Source organism: Hyposmocoma kahamanoa, unplaced genomic scaffold (genome assembly GCF_003589595.1).
Source record: "Hyposmocoma kahamanoa isolate Upper Pololo Valley unplaced genomic scaffold, ASM358959v1 94, whole genome shotgun sequence".
NCBI lineage: Eukaryota > Metazoa > Arthropoda > Insecta > Lepidoptera > Cosmopterigidae > Hyposmocoma > Hyposmocoma kahamanoa.
The window spans coordinates 10,350,060-10,370,749 of record NW_020654878.1 but is presented as its reverse complement, the minus strand read 5'-3'; the positions used below and the strand labels follow the sequence as shown (position 1 = coordinate 10,370,749).

The window sequence follows — 20,690 nt, the reverse complement described above, 5'->3', positions numbered from 1 at the left end:
AACTATAGTGAAAAAATAGGGTGGTTTGCATCAATATTAGACATAACTGGTTGAAGACTGTACCACCTCATTCAACCGTAACCATGGGACCTGTAAAGGGCCCGAAACGTCGGTTTGTTTGAAAAAACAAATATACGCGATTTAAATCCGGAAAAATAGTTTCATTTCCTATGTGTAACAATCATGAAAACCTAAGAACTCAATAGTCCTTATAAGCTGAGGATCCTGAAATGGAGGCTCTGTTAGTGTTATATGTTATTGTTACATTTATTTTAAATATATAACACAATAACATACTAGCAGTAAGAAAAAATTACCATAAAATTACATTTAAATTGTTTTTTGTTTAGATATTTTACAAGTGTAATACACATAGTAAATACAATTACAGTCATCGTCTTCATAAATAAGCTTGCTCCATTATCAGCACAAATCCTGATTTATGGATTGAGTACAAGAATAAATGAAAATGAATAAAAGTCACCTAAATGCAGCAATGGAAGGTCGTGCCTCAACCTCCTGCAGAGTATATATTGATCCAATATCATCCAGTATTTGGTTCATATAATCTTTTTCTGGTGTCTCATTGTCTATAGTGCCATTTTGCAGTGAGTTAAATAACTGTTCAAGACTGTTGGGTCTGTATAATGCTGATGGGAGGTTTCCGTCTATTGGCTGGTGGTATGACAAGTCTTTCTGTGGTAAAGTAGCTGAATGTCGCTTTAAGAACATCTGTGCAGCACCACCATGACCACCTCTCAACATTTCAAGGTATAAGTGACATAATAAGGGACTCAAAATAACAAATAGTTCATTTCTGATTTTTTCACTCTTGATTTCCTTCATGAAGTTGACTAATCTGTGAAACACAAAGGTTTTGCATGAGAAAACAAAAAAGCCAATGTAACATGGAGGCTTTTTGCGCTGACATATTATTAAACCAAATTCAGTTTTCACTTCACAAGATGTTTTCTATAAAACAATACACAAAAGCTATTTATTTGCTTTATTGTATTAGTTTTGAGTGATATTAAAACTGATGTTTTTAAAAATCATTATTATTCAAATTTTTATTGAATTGATATTAAATTTTTTATGTGAAATTATTATTACTTTTATTATTTTTTATAAAAATAGTTATTGTAAATAACTAATTGGTTCTAAATATTATATTATGCTCCAGCATCAACCACATTGTTACATTGAAGTGCGGTCTTGTTTGCCTGTTAAAAAAGTCTATTTTAGGAGGTAACAAAACCTACTTAACAACTAACAACCACATGATCATTAAAATGATTCATGCCATTTTTGTATGTATATTATTATATATTATGAACAATTAAAGTAGAAAAGTTTATATATTACTTACCTCGAGTACTGCACATCGTAATGACCCGGATCATTGTTAATGCAAGAGAAAAGTATAGAATTTGCGCGACTCGCCTCACATTGAACTATGGTCTCCACGGCCATCTGTTCAGCGCTTCGATTCAGGTTGTTATTATTACTGAATATATCTATGTCCTACAAACCACGGAATTGAAAGAATTAACTAAAAACAATACACAAAATCATGCTTCAACAAGCGAACAGTAACGTTGAAAATGCAAAATTATTTACAGGATAATTGCGACGTTCTAAATAGGATGTAACGGCAGCTTTAACTGCATCATTTCTTGTCTTTTTAATTAATGACATTGGCTTTATTTTGCTCGTGTTATGCACTGAATTTTATTTAAAATACAATCATTCACAACGGTGTACACACTAGGCTTTCTCAAGTTGTCTTCTGTCAAATGTCAAACAATCAAATGTCAATGTAAAATAGTGCAATCAATGTGAAATCAGTGATTGTTCGTTTTAGACTTAGACAATTTTTTTTACATCGGTTTTAGACACAGACCATGCACAGACCACATAATATATTTTCTTTCTTCCGTGGTTTTAGAATACAAAAGGGAGAGATGGGGAAAAATAGCTTATTTTTTAAAACATTAAAATGCGCTTTACTTATTAAAAAGCGTGCTTTTTTAAACGCTTTTCACAGCTCAAACTGGGAGAGAAAGGAGGCGTTGGTGTAGTTGAATCGGTTGAGTTAAATCAGTCATCTGATAAGATCCTATTCACACTCCCAACTCACACTGGCGCAGAGTCGAAACGTCGCGACGCATCATGTTTTTCTCATATGTATAGCATATTCATCTCTATTTTCCCATAATTAAGGTACAAATATGTGTTATACAAATACGGAATCGCGCGACGACGCGCGCCTTCGCCTTTTTGTAGTTGAAAACGATGCAACGCGACGCTTTGACTCTGCGCCAGTATAATAATATATTCTGTAAAAATAAATATATTCTGTGAAAAACCGACATTCCGATGAATTGTATCCAATTCTTTTAATTTTGATTTTATAATATTCATAAATGGTTTATTACAAGAATTTAATGTAAATAAGTATGTTCATCGATAAAACAACTACATGAAAATATTCAATTACCAAGAAACCAAGGATTTTATGAATTTTCAATTATTCGGCTGGCAATTAGTTAAAAGTTGTCGATGTCAACAACAAACAACCTCAAATGATGTTCATAATTTAGAAACCAAGAACAGTCCAAAAGCAAAGCCGAGTCATAAGAAAAATACAAAAAAAAAACCAAGCGTACGGTCAACTTCCAAGACTGCGCGGTGCGTGGGCGCGAACTCCGGGTGCCGTTAGATTGGTATCAGTGTCGACAATTCAAAATTCGCAAAACGAAAAGGAAATACAAATCTGGCTAGGTGTACGGGGCTCTTATAAATTTGATAAATTATAAATTAATTTGCAATAAGTGTGGTCAGTGATGTTATATACATAATTATTTAAAATATTTTTATATATTTTTGTTTTAATATTTAATAAGCAATATTTTTTCCGAGAAATCGAAGTGACTCGGTGAAATTCGGCAATTAATTGCTTATAACACTACTGTTTAAAAAAAAATTGCTTTAGGACGTAAAAATTGCATTTATATTGTAATTCGTGCGAAAACAGTACTTCAAATATGTTTTGTTATATTATATAATATTGCTTTAAAATTTATATATTTTGTAAAATCAATTATACTAATAATTGTTTGTTTATTGTTTCGTTGATCGCATTCAAAGTTACATACTATAGCATTTTTTAACTGTTAAATGTGTGCTCTTATTTGATGACGACTGTAAGTAGTCTGTAGCCCCGCGGGGCTCCGCGTGCGGACGCGCACTGGTTCTTTTTGTAGTCATTAGAAATGGGAAAAACTGATTATTTTTTAAACGTTGTGCGTAACGATTTTCACTTCAAGAAGGGGAAGAAGGGCAAGAAGGAGAAGAAGGGAAAGGAGAAGAAGGGGAAGAAGAGCAAGAAGAGCAAGAAGAGGAAGAAGACGAAGAAGAGGAAGAAGAAGTTAGGTGGAACGTGGAGCTGCAGGACAAGGACTAAGGCAGCTGGGAAGTCAATATTGATGTTCCCCAGGAAGTTCTAGTAGTGATGCTTAAGGATTTGTTACGAACATTCAGCCAAGCTAGGGTAGCTGAAATTTAAAAAAAAGAGTTAGGATTTAGATAGGTTACCTAAATAGCTAGGATAGTGAACGAATAATTATATTTTCAATTGTTTGATTAGGATGAGGTCATGGTCTGTCCTTTTAGATAGGTTTTTGGCAGACTAAAGCCACAGCCTCCTCGGTGGTTTGCTTGTTGGTAAGGTAGTAGCTTCCGAGCAGTGTGTGGCTAGCCTATAATAAAGACTGATCACTTATGTAAGTTGTATATCATAGAATAGATAAGGCACCAGCTAGGGATGTTCACCCCTTCAGTTGTGAGGAAAAGGCATGTAGTCTAGGCTCTACTCTATAAGTAGAAGTACTGGCTGAATGAATATAGGTTTGTGTTTAGAATGTATTTTCAAAAATAGGATAGAAAAAAGAAGAACAACTTGGCAGTATTCGCTCTGGACCTTTTGGAGGGAAAAGTGTCGTTTTGTCGTTGTCGTTATTTTGACTTTCAATTATTTTGTGAAATCTAGTTTAAAGTGGAATAGGATAGTGCTATTGTGCCTTAATCGAAGATTAAAACGCGAAATTATACGAATCTCGAACTAAAATACCCGTATCGGCCCGTTTTAAGGAATCCCGAGTCAATCTAAGCACGCCGCCCATTGACTTACAATTATATGGACGTCGGGTCCGCGCTAAAAAGTGTCCGCACTTGTAAGGCGCTAAAATCGTATACAGAGCGCGACACTCCGCTTTAGTCTTCATTTGTTCTACGGACAGCGCGATACTGCGATGACATAACAATTTAAATTTCGAATAGGTTGACTTGGGACATTTTTTTCGTGGTTTTTGTATTAGACCCGTCGTCCATTTATTTGTAAGTCAATGACGCCGCCTCAAATTGCCTATCCTCTTTGTGGCGGCCATATTTACAGAAACATAATTAAACTTCATGTTTAGGCTGATGGCTTGCCAAAGTCTTAATAAATTAAAAAAAAAAAGAAAAACAACTTGGCAGTTCTAGAAGAAGCCTCCAGAAAACAACATGTAAAATACGTAATAAATATTTATTTATGAAGATATTCCCAGTTTATATTTAAAAGTATCTCTTCCTCTGAGCTACGTCCTATGCTATAGTACCGGCCGTGTGATGGAATGACTGATACCGACAAAGGTTACATTTGTTAAAAAATAAGTTTTGTTTTGTTTTTGTTGCTACAAAATTTATGAAGTAGTTTCTATTTATGTTCAAAATTACTTTTTTAAATTATTTTTTCATGGTGCAATAATTCCTGATAATTCGGAGTCACGTACGTGTACTATTTAAAGTGATCTATTCCTTGTGAAGTTTTTGTTCAGGAGGCGTCCAGTCAAAATCGGAATCGTTATTGTCTTTAGCATAAGGATCAGCGGGAGTGTCAACGAAATTTTCATTATCAAATAATTGAGGGCTATTTTACCCAGATCTCTGAGAATTTTTTACCAATTCATTGTTCTCGTCTAGCTGTGCAAACAGCCCCCATATCCTTCTACACATAAGCTTTGTTTATAGTGACGCTCCATATCAACCTCTTGGTTATACGGGAAGGGCAGTACAACCTGTGCGAGCAAGCCCGCACAATGACCTTCTCAGTCAGGTCTTAGCCCCAGATCAGCCCGTTTGCACGGACTTCATCCGGTTCTCAAAAGGCTAGGTAGTGCCTTGGGTGAGCTGCCCCGGGTACACGTACAGCACCCTTTGGAAAATAATCCCAGATAGGTACCGAAGCTGAAGGCACACTCACTTAGTTGCGCAGTTGCCACCGTTAAGCCGTCGACTCTAAGTCAAATCTCTTTGGTGGCGGAGCTGTAGGCACGCTCATTTCTCGACGCCGAAGCGTCTCTGCAGTTCCCATAAACCTACGCATCTGGAGCGTAGCGTTCTAGCTTATTCTTTCTTATGATCGTGTTACACGCATGCCATTAGCGTGTTTTCAATAGTATGGACGCTGTTCTTTTTTCTACGCATTCCCAACTTGTTCAATGGTTTTGAAAACCTTAAGAAAAATAATACACAGAGGAATTGTGGTTGTGCCTTTGTGGCCAACAGAATCGTGGTATCCTATATTTAAGTATCTTGTATAGAGGTGGGCGTTTAAACGAAAAGCAGTGTTGGGCAAAATTTAATTGTTCTGGCAATTAAAGATGGACAATTGATTAATTGTCAATTGCGAAACAGCAATTAACGATTGATCAATTGTTAGTTGCGAGAACCGCAATTAACAATTAATCAATTGTTAATTGCGGTTTTCGCAACTAACAATTGATCAATCGTTAATCGCAAATATCTACAATTAACAATTAATCAATTTTCAATCTTTTCAATGTTTTTGATTAACAATTAACAATTAAAACTTATAGGGCATATGGGCAACGCCCTAACTCACCCGAGTTGGGGGCCTGCTGGGGGCAGGTTAGGGGGCCGGTTGGAGGCCCGGTTGGGGCCCCCGGTTGGAGGGGCCCGGTTGGGGGACCCGGTTGGAGGCCCAGTTCGGGGGCCAGTTAAGGGCCTGATGACTCCGAACCGGGCCCCCCAATCGAGGCCCCCAACCGGGGCCCCCAACCGGGGACTCCAACCGGGCCCCTAACCGGGGGCCCCAGCCGGGCCCCCCAACCGGGGCCACCAACCGGGCCCCCCAACCGGCCCCTCAACCGGGCCCTCAACCGGGGACCCCAACCGGCCGGAATTGATTTTAATTGCAAATTTAATTGCAATTAAACTCAATTCAATTGAAATCAATTGCAATTAAAATCAATTGCAATTAAAATCAATTGCAATTAAAATCAATTGCAATTAAATCAATTGCAATTTTTTTTAATTGATTTTTTGATCTGATTGAATTATTGATTGAAATTTAATTGATTAACGCCCAACACTGACGAAAAGCATTTAAAAAGTCTGCTTTTTAAAATAAGCATAAGTACGCTTTTCATGTAAGCATAAACGTTTTTCTAAACGACTTTTTAAGCGTCAAACTAAAAAGCGTGTGAAAAGCTCTTTACAAGCACGCTTTTTAAACGTACGTTTTAACGTTAAAAAAATAAGTAGTTTTTTTTCCATTTCAACGGTTAACAACTACAAAGTTAAAATACTACGACCAGGAGTTTCTACTTTCTGCTAAACACACCAGTAACGGTCTTAGTTGCAGCAGCATAATTGTGATTAACTAAATTCACAAGTCTCTTGCCTCGTAAAAACTGCATCTGAAATAAAACAAACATGCCCAATTGATTTTATATATTTATAATTTTTGAAGTGCACGTAAGGAGCCACCCCGCACGAGTTACTATTCCTTTCCTGTACGTCTGGCACAACCAGGGCAACAATCGGCAAGTACCTTACGCCGATTAGTAAAATCTGTTCACCGCTATAGCAAGCATTATAGTGTATGTATGCCATCCATTCGAAGATAATAGTAATAAATAGGATTTTTGATTCCACCTAAATAGTAAGTACGAGTATATTCAGTATAAATATACTCGTACGCTCTATGATGACGCTCGTCTATGAACCTTACTTTTCCTTAATTGTATCTTCTAATTATTTGAAATAGGTAAAATAGAGAAAGATAAATAGGACGACAAAAAAAAATGTAATTTATCTGTAGGTACGTATCAAAGTTAAATAGTGTCACAGATGTATAAATACATGAGGAATTTGACGCCAAAATTCAAGAGATTATTTTTAGTGTTCCCTATCTATCTATAGTATAGTATTGCTATGAAAACAAAAAGTGCTTATTCTAGTTGCTACGCACAGAAAAACTGATGAAGTTGTCTAAATAATTTAATTTATACACGTAATAATAAGACTCAAAGTGGGTAGACCTCACTGAATGTATTTACGTGCATATATTTATGCTGCCAATAAGTATAACAAAGTAATATAAAAACTCACCATTCGAAGCGTATTATACATATATAAGCGTACTAACGTACGTAACTGTGAAATTGATAAAAATTTACTTTTCCACAAAAGTTTATAAATTAACCAAAATGATAGCCGTTTTTGTAAAAAAAAATTGTCAACAAGCACTAAATAATGTTATGAAAGTAAGAAAGAATCGTATCTTAAGTTACGAGTTTGCTGCAGTTATCACGATTGGGCGAAAGAGATACAATGTATAGTTTTAATCCATAATTAGATAACTTCACGCTGTATGAACATACGAGTTTTGTGCAGTTATGTATTAAAGTATTAGCTGTCGATTGATGTAAAAAAGTAAAAAATAATTTTTTTCAAGATAGGACTTTGATAAAGCAAGGCGACGAATGTCCAGCTCTCCCTTTGCAGAATTATTTAAACAAATCTCTTTCCCTACGTGAGACTGTCTAGAGTCTTTTTATCAGCTTCAAAAACCTCATAAAGCCATTCAGGTCAGACGCTTAGTTGCTGGATACGTAGTACGCTACAGGACAGTAGCGTGGACGCAACTGCGTTCGGCGTGCATAGCGCACGACACGCAGCCACCTCCGCCGCAAGGCGTGCAGCTCGTGCAGGCCTCAGCGTCGGCACTCTCCGTCGCACAGCTGGCTGGTCCTCTAACTCCAACACCTTTTTCTGTTTTTACAAGAGACCCTTGATTGATGATAACTCGAACGATGATTCTTTCGCTCATGCTATTATAGGTAACTCTTGTTAAATATACTGCTATAATACACATAAACAGTAACTCCGACTGATTAATATGAGTAAAGTTAAAGTTAAATGTGTTTTATTAGTACGTAAGAAAAATTTACTGTTTTACTCATTAGTATGGATCATGGTCCGAAATAAATAATTCTATTCTATTATATTAGTATCAAATCAACAATAAATAAAATCTTGAGATGATGATGATTATTGATGAAAATATTTCATTCTCTATATCTTCATATTCCATATGTACATAGATAGTATATACGTGTACATTCAATATTTCACGACTATCTCTAAAAGTCTACTAGTGTTGTTTATATGCCAATCTTGAGGACGAATTTAACGAACTTACCTGTACGTGAAGTTCTATCCTAATTTACATGAACGCTTCGTCCGAAGAGATTAGCATCCCATGGACACATTCTAATTTTACCTAGTCATACATTAGTCATCAACACGTTTCTTGGTGCCCCCTAATCGTGAAATATTTCTAATTAATTAACGCTCTGAACTAAATGAAATGGCGTGATAGAGCAGTAAACGAGGTGTAATGTCAAATAATTCTTATTTTACCCTCAATATAGTGCGAAAGTGGCGGCCGCTACGAGGTACTACTAGTGTTGTTTAATTCACAGAAGTTTAAATGCTAATCTCTTCGGACGAAGCCTTAGAACTTCACGTACAGGTAAGTTAGTTTAATTATTAATTATATTATTATGTTGCGAAGTAGTATGCGAATTTTATGTAATTTAAAATTTCCGAGCTTTTTAAACATATTGTTACAGTTATTGGACTTTAATTTCATTAAACTAATTTAATGATAATGCCATTCCCACGCAAGTGACTATTTTAATCACTTCCTGCTTATATACATCTCATTCCCAGCTTATTTATTTGACAAACATTTGCGCAGTTACACTAGCCAAGAGGACAAAGTCCAAAAGCAAAATTAATAAAATACGATGAAGTGGTGTATAATATTTTTTACGTTAATCTGTTCGGGACGTGCTGCAGTTAGTGATAATATCAACGAATTTCTATTTAAAATTGAAGCAAATTTTGAATTTCTAGACTTAACATTTAATAATTATGAAAACAAACGAGATTTTCGGTAAGTTTAAATAGGTACGTATTATTAACGGTAGTACTTACGTACATAACTGATCTACAGAGTCATCATTCAGTTATTTTATTATCATAGAAACAGCGCTAGAAATTGTACTATTTTGTATAGTATGTTATTCCGTGGCATATAATGTTCTCCACATACCTACTAGAGGTACTTTTACGTTAACGATGTTAAGTTTACAGCAATATATACACAATATAGTACCTATTCTTATATTAAATTACTAAGAACGTTATTCTTTAGGTAAAATAAAGATCTTTTTACAGACCTAGGTTTTGTACAGGACTGCCTGTAAGTGAAAAGGACGAACAATATACATGGTACAGTTTATCACCGAAGGAGAGTACTGTAGATAGTACACCGATAAAGAATTTAATACTACCGTGTAAGTAGTTATTATAAACAATATCTGCAAACTACATCCACCTCAAGCATTTACAAATCAATGCATTTCAGCAGTCCATTTTAAGATATTTATTTATTATTATTAAAATTATGCTCGTATGCTTTTTAACAATATGATTAAAGTTTGGGACTGAAATTCAATTTAATTATTGAATTAAATATAACTTTATGCTTTGACTTTATTCAACAATTTTCAGTAATTATAGCAGATATAAGCGATAAAGTTAATGGAGATTCAGAGTTTGTACTGCAAAAGCGTCACTTGGATAATTTCCTTAACAATTACTTTGGACGCACGTATCAACCATGTCTTTTAGTGTTGAAGTTTGGTTGGTCAAAGTTCTACGTGGATGAAAAAAAATATTATGGATTTAATTCTAGAAACGGTTCACTTCAGCATCCAGGTATGTAGGTATACGTTTTCATTTTGCTAAGACATGGAACGGTTCAGTGCGTTAACGAGTATATACTATTATATACATATTATCTTCATATATATATATAATTACTATCTAAGTAGTGTTTAAAGGTTTATTATGTATGTGCTCAGTGGTATTTACATATTTATTTATACATCGAACAATGTACTGTAATTGTAATATAATTTTTACATACTGATATTGTATTATGGCATTCAAATTTACTCACCGAACTAATAGCACATGTTTACTGCGAATTTATCGAAATTACCAAGTATGGTTATCATATTTGGGTTATTTATACTTTAATTTTATGAGATCTTGTGGCAGTCGCGTAGCGTGAGGGGTGCAGGCGGCACCAGAGAACAAATAAATAAAGAGAACGGACACTCTCCGCCTCTCCCTAGCTTTAGATACCGCACCACGCCCCGCACATTGATGGTCACATTGACTGAACGAGAACAAGGCTGTCGGCGAGCCGTTCGCGCTAAGACGGCTTTGATACTTTAATATAGTTTTCATTTATTCATTACGAAATTTGTACGTTAATATATAACATCATTTTAAGTTACTATTTATAATGGTCGTGAATTGTGCTGTGTACGGCTGTTTATAATCACCTAAACGGGATAAAGAGAGGAGTTTCTTTCGTTTTTTGAAATCTGAAACGTAGTAAGTAAATAAACTTATGCCAGAGACGCATTCAGTTATTGTTTTCTTTAGTGCACAGTAATATATAGTACAGATTTATTGTATCAATATAATAAGACGCCATACCTTCGTGAGCTAAACAAGGGTTCTCGAATTTTCAATTTTTATTGCCGATAAATATTACGTAGTGAATATACCTAATTATTAACTAGGTAATGATAAAGTTGGACACGCAATTTCAAATATTTTGGTTACCTTTTTTAAAGGTACCTGTCCAAAGTGCTTTTAATATATTTTTTAAATAAATTGTCAATATTATTGTAGTTAATGAATTAATGAAAAATATTATATTATATCGATATAAATACGTAATGAATATGTATAATTATTAGGATTCTATAACATTATATTATACGAGCAAGTGATGGGTAACGCACACATTTGCGCGTGTGCAGATAGCGACTTGTTGTATGTAGTAATAGTAGGTAAATAATTTTCGACTGTTGTATGGAGTGTCCGGGGTGTGGCGGCACAGCATACAGCAATAGAGGCTGTGGCGGCACAGTATACAGCAATAGAGGCTGTGGCGAGCGCGTCCTGCCTGGCGAACTACTTTTATAATCTTGAAAATAGAGGGTCAGCAAATTTAACGTTGGCCCCGGGTGTCAGAAATCGACGCTACGCCATTGTTTTGCGGTAAATACATTTTTGCCCTCGATTGTATTTACTTACCTTGTTAATATGTTACTTTTTATTTAATTAAAATGTTACATTGCTGTACCGAGTTCATGTTCATGTTCATGTTATAGTCGATGTTTACAAATAAAAGACCAAGTAATTCAATGTGGTAGGTATTTAATTGATGATTTGAAATATAAAACTACATTAATGAATTCATCTTCCAGCCTTTGTCTTGTCACTTGTTTCGGCTTACTAAATTAGCACAAATTATGGCAGGAATAAGTGAGGAAGTAGCAACGTGGATAACAACAGCATATAAGAACATAGTGGGAGTAGGAGTGGATGTACCAACGGTAGATCCAGGTAATTCTACGGGTCGTGCTGCTTTGAAGACGTTGACTTCACACGGAGTGTACGTATTGGATCATGTAAAATTGGACCAATATTTACCGGGTTCGTACTTACTTTGCAGTATGTTTTATGTTAAAACCTACAAAGATGTTTTTATTAACTTCATATGTGACACAAAAGTATACTTATAGTAACTACCGCGTCCATAGAAGATCAATTTTTTATTTGAAAATCTATCTACCTGCGGTCCTAATTAGAGCTTAAACTTAAGTAGGTATTTATCTAAAAAAATCTAAAACTAGACTTACACCCAATATTTACACATACAACATAGGAATAAATGTTGCCGACAGTAGGGGAGGGCGTATAAATGGGGCGCTTATGCTTTGAAGCTCAGTGAAAGTGACAATGTCATATCTATAATGTTATTTATTTTAGTAATCATCTTTGACAATTTTAGTTTAGTCTTTCTAAGAACATTTGTAGCTAAATATATAAGAAACCAGAGAAGGTAGTATCGTTCTTGCCCACAAATACAATGGAATGACTGCGCTTATCATTTTGTCCTCTACCACAGCATTTACTGCGGAATGTTAATGTAAAAACGTATACAGTTCCCCATAAGAGTCCTTGGTTAAACGAAATCGTGGTACCATGAGTTTGGACCACGTTTGGACTTAGCTCTAAGGTTAATATTATGGATATCTTCTTTCTTATTGAAATTACCTATGTGTATTTTTACGGGCGTATAAAATATTTGAGTAAATGTTGTGATGCCACAGTCATGATACCAGTCTCCTTAAACTTTTCTCTAAGAGAAACCCGAGAACCTAAACGGTACACAGAACGTATCGCTCGTTTTTGCAATACTTCAATACTTGAACCTTTCTGATTTCCCATTCATAATAATGATCTGCCAAGGATCTGCCATTCTTTGTTAAGGACCATTGCGAAATAGTATAATTTGCTGACAGAGACAGACATGACGTTCACTATGGCATATTTAATGGTTTATGCTAACAATTTATTGCTTAATGGCAATAAGACAAAGTGTGTTAAATTGGAATTACCTAACGTAAAATCGACTAGTCCAAGCATAGAAATAAACGGAGAAAAGTTAGATCTTTTTAATAAAGCAGTCTTCTTGGGAGTGACCTTGGATAGTAAACTTCAATGGTTTCCACCACAGATTACATAAATACTAGTAATAGACTGGTTAGTGGGCGGGGTCCGCGTTACCTAGCTTATCACCAGACGGGCATACGAGTGTCAACAGCGATGATTGTTACCGAAATAGGACAGTAATTGAGTCACATGCTGCCTCAACCCAAACCTTTTCGAATATTTTACGTAAAGCTGGTAAAATTGAAATGGGCCTATAGTCGCTAGGATCAACTTTTCTACCGCTTTTGACTAAAGGAATAACTTTGCTGTATTTCTTTAAATAGGGAACAACACCTTCGTCAACGCACCTATTGAAAGCAACAGCTAAATATGGGGAAATTAGGTACATAACTGAGTCTAGAACTTTAGCTGAAATGTCTCAGAGATCTTCAGTTTTTTTAACAAGTGTTGATTTAAAAGCTTTGATGATGTCTTGTGGATTAACAAGACGGAAATTAAATATACTACCACAAACGTTAACATTTCCCTTTAGGAAATCAATAGTAAGAGAAGGGAGGATTTAATGATTCTGAAGTGTTCACGGCAATTTCCGAAAAGAACGATTCAAAAGCTTGGGCTACCTCACCTTTAGATTTTATAAGTTTGCCGTCTAATTCTAGAGCTATATCTCTATCGTGTTGTTTAACCCTGCCTGACTCTTTATTTATTATGCTCCAAGTAGTTTTAGATTTATTTATCGATTATCTAATTTTATCGCTGTGAAACTTAATCTTAGCAGTTACATATATTTTTTTCACATATATTATATTCTATAAAATTGGAATTGGTATTATAAGTTTCATAGCATACAGCTCAAACAAACGAGAATAGTTGAATTTAGTTTCTGTACGGAAAGTTAATGTTTTCGATTTAAATACATTATGAAATTAATTTTTAATTAAACTAAATACCGTGCTACTTATATAAAATATTTGGAACCTCCGGTATATGGGTCAGGGAATTTAAACTGTTGACGATATTATTTTGAAAACGAATGATTCGTTCTGTGATAATCGGTCTGCAGAGAAATTGATGTACCTTCTTGCTCATTGTACAATTAAAAGAAGCCAATTGACCACTATGGTATAATTTTCCTACAGGTTTTATTTAAATTTCGAATCGATAAAAATTTCGAATCGACAAAAGTTTCGAACGGAATACTACTGTATGCCTGTGTGTGATAAGTCCGTGACTTGTATGGTTTTACTGCCTTCGAAACACGGAAACGGAATTCCGACTGTATGTGGCCTTACTTCTTTCGTATTATGTATCTGATCGACACAACGCTGTTGTTCATTGTAGTTTTTTTTACAGAAGCATGGTGCACAGCAATGGTGCTTCCTATGAAAATTACTAAGACTTGTTCTCCGTATCGACTGGTTGTTATTTGTCCAAAATCGAAGATGGAAAAGGGTGGAACATTCATACATCGCCTTTGAACTGAGGAACTACATTATTAACATAATATTTACGTAACGATGTAATGACTATACATGTATGTTAATAATTATTTGTAAAGATTTGTCAACCAGTTCATAGATTTGTTATATAATTCATTTCTTATTTAAGACGTTAAAACTATGGTATGTAAGTCAAATAAGGTCCAAACTTATTATATTTATATACTTACGTATATTTATATACTTGCTCTATTATATTATATAGCTATGTGATTTTGGCGTGAGAAGTGAATACTATAATTTGTAGAATAATAACCGGAGTTCGTAATAATGAGTGATAATATTTACAAAATATTTTTATTCAATGGGCTAGACATTTAATATAACACACCCATTGAATAAAAATTATACGTTAGACACACATCTACATACATTATGAGTGATATAAAAGTACGTGACTGCCTTATTAAGTCCAATCGAGTTAAAGATGAGTCCCAAGTCACTGTCATTCGTTTGCGTCTCTACTATTATTTTAGTTGTTTCTGAAAGTCAAAATACTTTAAATGATGTTTTATTTAGTGGTAATTACGAGTTCATAGATTTGACTCATCCTTACGATAATTCCACGATATATTGGCCGGGCACTCAAAAATTTGTGTTCACGAAGAAAATTGCAGGTTATCGTCGTGATGGTACATGGTGAGTTGTATTGTTTGTCGTTATTTTTATTATTCGTATTATTGGAATAGGTTAATTGTATAGTAAAATAAAAAAACAACCTATCAGTACTTATTTTTATTATGTAGATAGGTAGTACATACATCACTAAATACTTTCTGACCTATAAAATTATCGATGATCTCATTTCATATAACTACTTAGAACACGAACCGACTATGATCATACTTGGAGATCAAATAATTTATACTTATAGGCAGCGTTAGAATTTGCATTCCAAAGTAATAAACTAATCACGCTAAAAATACAGGTACGCAGCGAACGATTTCGCCTCTGGAGAACATGGAGGTACACATATCGATGCTCCATATCATTTTACGAAATCAGGTCAAAGCGTTGGAGATCTGCCTGTGGAGACACTTATAGCATCTTGTAAGAATTTTATATAATTTCTCAGGTTACTAAAATATAAAATGTGAAAAGAGTACTTAATTAAGGTGCATCAATTTTGAAATTTCTAAATATGTAAATAAAGTCAACACGAAAAACAACTTATAGATCGCTTTGTATATAGATGGCTTTAGTATTGACTATTATTATTAATACATAAATATAGACATTACACATGACATTAACAATGATCGCGTTTTCCCGGTGCGTTGTGTAAGAAATTATTTTTAAAATTGAAATCAAATCAAATATTTACAACCGCTCTTTTTTTGCAAATGTAGGTAAGTACCGGTACTTGTATGCTCGAATCAAAAAACTATAAGTGTTTAACGCCAGCAGGCGGTAAGAAGCGAATCAACCATTTTATTCACTTCGGATTCTTAGGTTTTCAAGACATAGGTACACATTGGAAAATGAAACTTTTTTTCGGATCTAAATCGCGTTATACCTAGTCAGAATCACTGCCGAAACGTTGGTTTATTTGTAAAACATAATAAAAAAATATACGTGATTTAGCTCCGAAAAAATAATTTCATTTCCTCTTTATTAAATCTATCGCGCGATGCAATGTTTGAAGAGTAGGTTGTCGTCTCGAACGTTCGCTCAAGAAGTCCGAGATCCTATTGCAAAGGTAAGCCCATAAATAAGGGAACAATAAAAGGAAGCCCATAAGAAGGAAGCTTGCTTAAAAGACTTGCGTACCAGACCCTGTCAAAGGCTTAATAAATTAAATCAGTTAGCCGCAATAAACAGTCTATGGTCGGGACATAATGATCTGTTTGTTTACTTTTTTGGTACATTGGATTGGAAATGATTGGAACAGACTATAAATAATGCAGTAGTTAACTGACCTTTTACCAAAACGGAGAATAAAAAATTAACAAGAATGGTCACTCTCCGCCCGTCCCTAGCTTTAGACCGCATATTGACGGTCACATTGACAGAACGGCGACATTTGCTAATAGAACTTAGAAAAAAAAATAATTTAAAACTTTATTTACAAGGAATTGTACAAGGAATTGTACAAGGAATTTTACAGGAATTTTAGGAGATTTTAGTTTGCACGAGATTCGTGATCGCGCTCTAAAAATATTTGATTTAAATTACAAAACACAGTATAACAGATGTTAATAAATTCGAACCTCTAGCAGTAATGTCGTATTTTAAAATGAAAATGTTCACACTGGATTATTTTAACTTTAAAAAAAAGCTGCTGACCGCTTAGACACGACGAAAAAGTACCATTTTTGACAGCCTTACTCATGTACGGCTATTTATCTTCATAAATAGAATGAATATATATAAAGAGAGGATTATTCTTTCATCCGAAAATCCGGAATTTGAAAAAATAATTAAGTAATATTTGGTGGATTTAACAATTCTATGTCGCTCCTTGTAGCTATATCTATATATGTGGATACTTTTTTCCGACCTATGATTATAATACATTTCGCACATGAAACAAATACTGTTGTAACCCGTAACTGTTCTACACTATTTAAGATCATTGGTCAATTTTTTTATTTATGTGATAGATATAGGCTTACCATACGTCCCGGTTTGACCGGGACGTATGGTAAGCCTATATCTATCATAGATAATAACATTTATAACAACTTTTATTCTTGTATAACTTCTTGAAAAGTTGATAGTTTCAGAGAAAAAAAAGAATATTTTTTTTTGTATGGAGAAATAAACATTTAATTTTTTATCAGTTAATGTAGGAAAATGAAATGTGTGTGGTTTATTTACAGTATAGGTCCAATCATTTTCTATCAAGAAAAAAAAATCCATCGGCACCTGCGGCTTTACGAGTAAAAAGGTGTCAAAATTATAGACTTATTATTTATTTTTGAACACAATATACTAGTTTCTACTTTCGTGTTATTGTTATAATACTCTCTAAATTACACTAAAATTAATTTTTATTTAGTCGAAGCTCATGTATTTTGTTAAAAAATTACATAAAAGAGTTAGCAATTTTGCCGCACCTTTATTTAGGTACAAAGCCGCAAGTACATGTAGACGGACTATTTTTTTCCGCATAGAAAATGATTGGAACTATACTGTAAGTAACCCACACACATTACATTTTCGTATATTTTGAGATAAAAAATAAAATGTATATTTCTCCATAAAAAAAATTACCTAATTTTTTCTCCGAAACTCTCAACTTTTCAAGAAATTATACCAGAATAAAAGTTGTTAGGAATGTTATTATCTACTATATAAAAAAAAATTAGCTGGATACTCCACAAGTTATTCCTATGTCCAAGAATTATAAATTTGGGCCCACTGTGTGGCGGCGCGTTTTCGAGTATGTACCGAAAGCTAGGCCGCGCGCGCTTTTGCGCCGCGTCTTTGAAGTTACCTACTAGCGGCGGTTCCGAACGAGCCGTCACGGCGAACATGGCGCGCTCGGATGTCCCTCTTCCGCGGGCAGCGAAAAGGGCCACGGGCCGTGGGTAGCCGTCTGTAGATTGCGCTATTGAGTTAGAACTTTTGGTGATTTTTATGTTCACAATTTTTTATAAATCCCTGACGAAAAATCTAATAACAGAATCTCCTAATGATCTTACAAACTAACTTCAGTTGTAATTTAAGATGCTTGACTTATTGATTATCATTATTTGCTATAATTAAATTATCCCACAAATAAAATAGGCGCTACGACGTTGACGTTGCTGAAACCAGCCCGCAACATAGGTACCAATATTACAACTGTAATGTATAAATACATGTGAAACAAAGTTAGTACACTCTCGTTTCCTAGTCGTTAAAACCTAAAACATTCTCCCCTGAAAAAAAAATTCGAAATGACGCTTTCGGGCTTTCTACAAATAGATTACCTGTCGGTGGTAGGTCAATGGTTGGTATGAAATAAATAAACAATTTGTGCACAATAGTGCACTTTGTTTACAAGTTTGGACATTTTTAAACGGATGTACTATAGTGTAGTCCTGCTAAAGTTTTGAAATTTCAGTGATCGTTGTGGATGTCAGCTCCATGGTAAATGACGATGAGAACTTCGTATTGTATAAGTACCATTTGAAATACCTGTTGAACTACAACTGTGACAAGACTTGTTTAATCATATTCAAATTCGGATGGAGCAAGTATTTCAATGATAGGAACAAATATTTGGGCATAGAAGAGAATACCGATACTCTTAAATTTCCAGGTAATTATTTAAGCAATCTCGATTTCAAAATTAAGTACCTACGTAAAAAGTTGACATCAGCCTAAAATTTACTGATTCCCAAACACAACAGTGAAGTCTGCACATAACCATAGATATCACAGACCATTACTACGCTCTTGCAAAAATTGTCGAGTACCCAGAATTATGAAGCTAGGTCTCTCCAAGGGTAGACCCTAGTGGGAAAAGAGATGATATCAACAACTTCACTTGTTTTAGAACTAGATAATAAAAGCAAGAGACAAACTTTGGTGTCGAAATTATTGTCATTTTTATAGTAACCCAATTACTACCAGCCGCCTTGTTGCAGGTCTGAGTAATGAGATTGCAGAATGGATAACCACCTCGTACAAAACCGTGGTCGGAATCGGAGTGGATGTTGCGTCTGTAGATCCTGGGTCATCTGATGAATTCCGTGTGCATAAAACTTTATCCCAGAAAGGAATTTATAATATAGAGAACGTTAACTTGAATCTGAATAGAACTATACCAGGTGAGTGGGTATAAAGTTCGAAAAATAAAGTGTTAAGTTTTCCAAGTTTAACTCATTTGCTCAGAATCTAAAGTTAAATTTTAAAACATTCGTAGTATTTCTCTAAATGGTTATTACTTATTATTATGAGTAACGGTTACGCGCTCTATTGTAAATGTTATCTAATGTAAATCTAAATGGAATATTAAAAAGTAATGTTAGTGAAAATATTTCATTGCAATGTGAATGTAATACTTATTAGACTAGGTAATACAAAAGCTTGTTAAAATGACAAGCTTGATGCTAATACTATTATAAAATATAGATTTTATGTATGTAATAATGAACATACTACTAATACTTTCACCTATTGTCATGCCCTTCTGGGCCCACAATGTACTTAAATGATTGTAACATAGTATTATACATAAATATGTATTGCTCTCCATAAGAAAAATTATTTAGGGAGAGCAATAAAATGGTTAAGTATTGAGACATACCAATAATTATAAAAAACCTATTAAGTGATAATCATTTATACTATAAAGTTTACAAGTATGACCAAAGAAGACCTTAGATTTATAGGGCATCTTATTTCCTCGGTCTTTTATTACAGATGTCAAAAATAAATATTAATTTTAATTCCTTGTTTCTAGAATTCGGATGCACGGCATTAGTGATGCCGATGTTGATTTCTCAAGGCACAGGAGCACCAGTACGTTTGATCGCAATTTGTCCTAAAGTAGTTCCAGCTCTTTATAATGTGTAGTCATAAACTGAATGTGAGCGAAAATTGTATGCTCGAAGCAATTTTGTGACTAATTTTAGGCATAGATATCTAATCGAAAGTTAAACATTACGTACCTACTTCTCGTATTGTAAAGGAAATGAATGTAAATTAAATGAGTGTAAGTAGGTACTATGATACTAAAATTTTGAATCGCTTTCGTTATCCATTTACACAAAATACCTACCTAATGTATGGTTTTAAGAAATCTAAAAAATAATTATTCACGTGTCGACGGTATAGAGCTACGACGAAACACTTACAAGTAATGGAGTTCTTGTAAATTGCTCCATTAAAAAATACACGACACTACTCTTTAACTTTTACTAAGTATAAAATTGCGTTACGGAGTTCTGTATTATCAGTAGTCCAATACAATAATACAATAAAGTTTCTGATTTCTGACGTACATACTTTAAGTTAGATACTAAGAGAAATAATAAAATGTTTAATAAAGGCAGTGATTTTATTGCATCTATTATATTTTATTCTATATATTACATATAATGTAATGATTTCATTGGTTTACATCAAAGCTTCCAGATGAGAAGTCTTCTATAAAATCTTTTTTTCCATATTTCTAAATCAAAATTAAGGCTATACCTACAGGTGCCTATGAAATCGACGTCAATCCGGAACAGGGATGTTAAGGTGGACGTGGCCTACAAAAAGCCCATGGAACTATGGACATTATTAATCGTAGGT

At 34.3% G+C, this 20,690-nt stretch overlaps 2 protein-coding genes across 2 annotated transcripts; one reads left to right on the top strand and one right to left on the bottom strand.

The window, feature by feature from the left end:
* Nucleotides 1-480: 480 nt before the first annotated feature.
* LOC113237920 (TAF5-like RNA polymerase II p300/CBP-associated factor-associated factor 65 kDa subunit 5L) lies at nucleotides 481-1,778 on the bottom strand. The gene is made up of 3 exons (XM_026474638.1): nucleotides 1,621-1,778; nucleotides 1,370-1,524; nucleotides 481-859 (listed from the first exon to the last, which is right to left on the bottom strand). Exons 1-3 carry the CDS (start codon nucleotides 1,696-1,698, stop codon nucleotides 481-483), a joined length of 612 nt encoding a protein of 203 aa, XP_026330423.1. The 5' UTR covers nucleotides 1,699-1,778.
* Nucleotides 1,779-14,869: 13,091 nt separating this feature from the next.
* LOC113237894 (kynurenine formamidase-like) lies at nucleotides 14,870-20,306 on the top strand. Its single transcript, XM_026474605.1, has 5 exons — nucleotides 14,870-15,098; nucleotides 15,388-15,509; nucleotides 18,511-18,708; nucleotides 19,037-19,219; nucleotides 19,855-20,306. Exons 1-5 carry the CDS (start codon nucleotides 14,887-14,889, stop codon nucleotides 19,965-19,967), a joined length of 828 nt encoding a protein of 275 aa, XP_026330390.1. The 5' UTR covers nucleotides 14,870-14,886; the 3' UTR covers nucleotides 19,968-20,306.
* The last annotated feature ends 384 nt before the right edge of the window (nucleotides 20,307-20,690 follow it).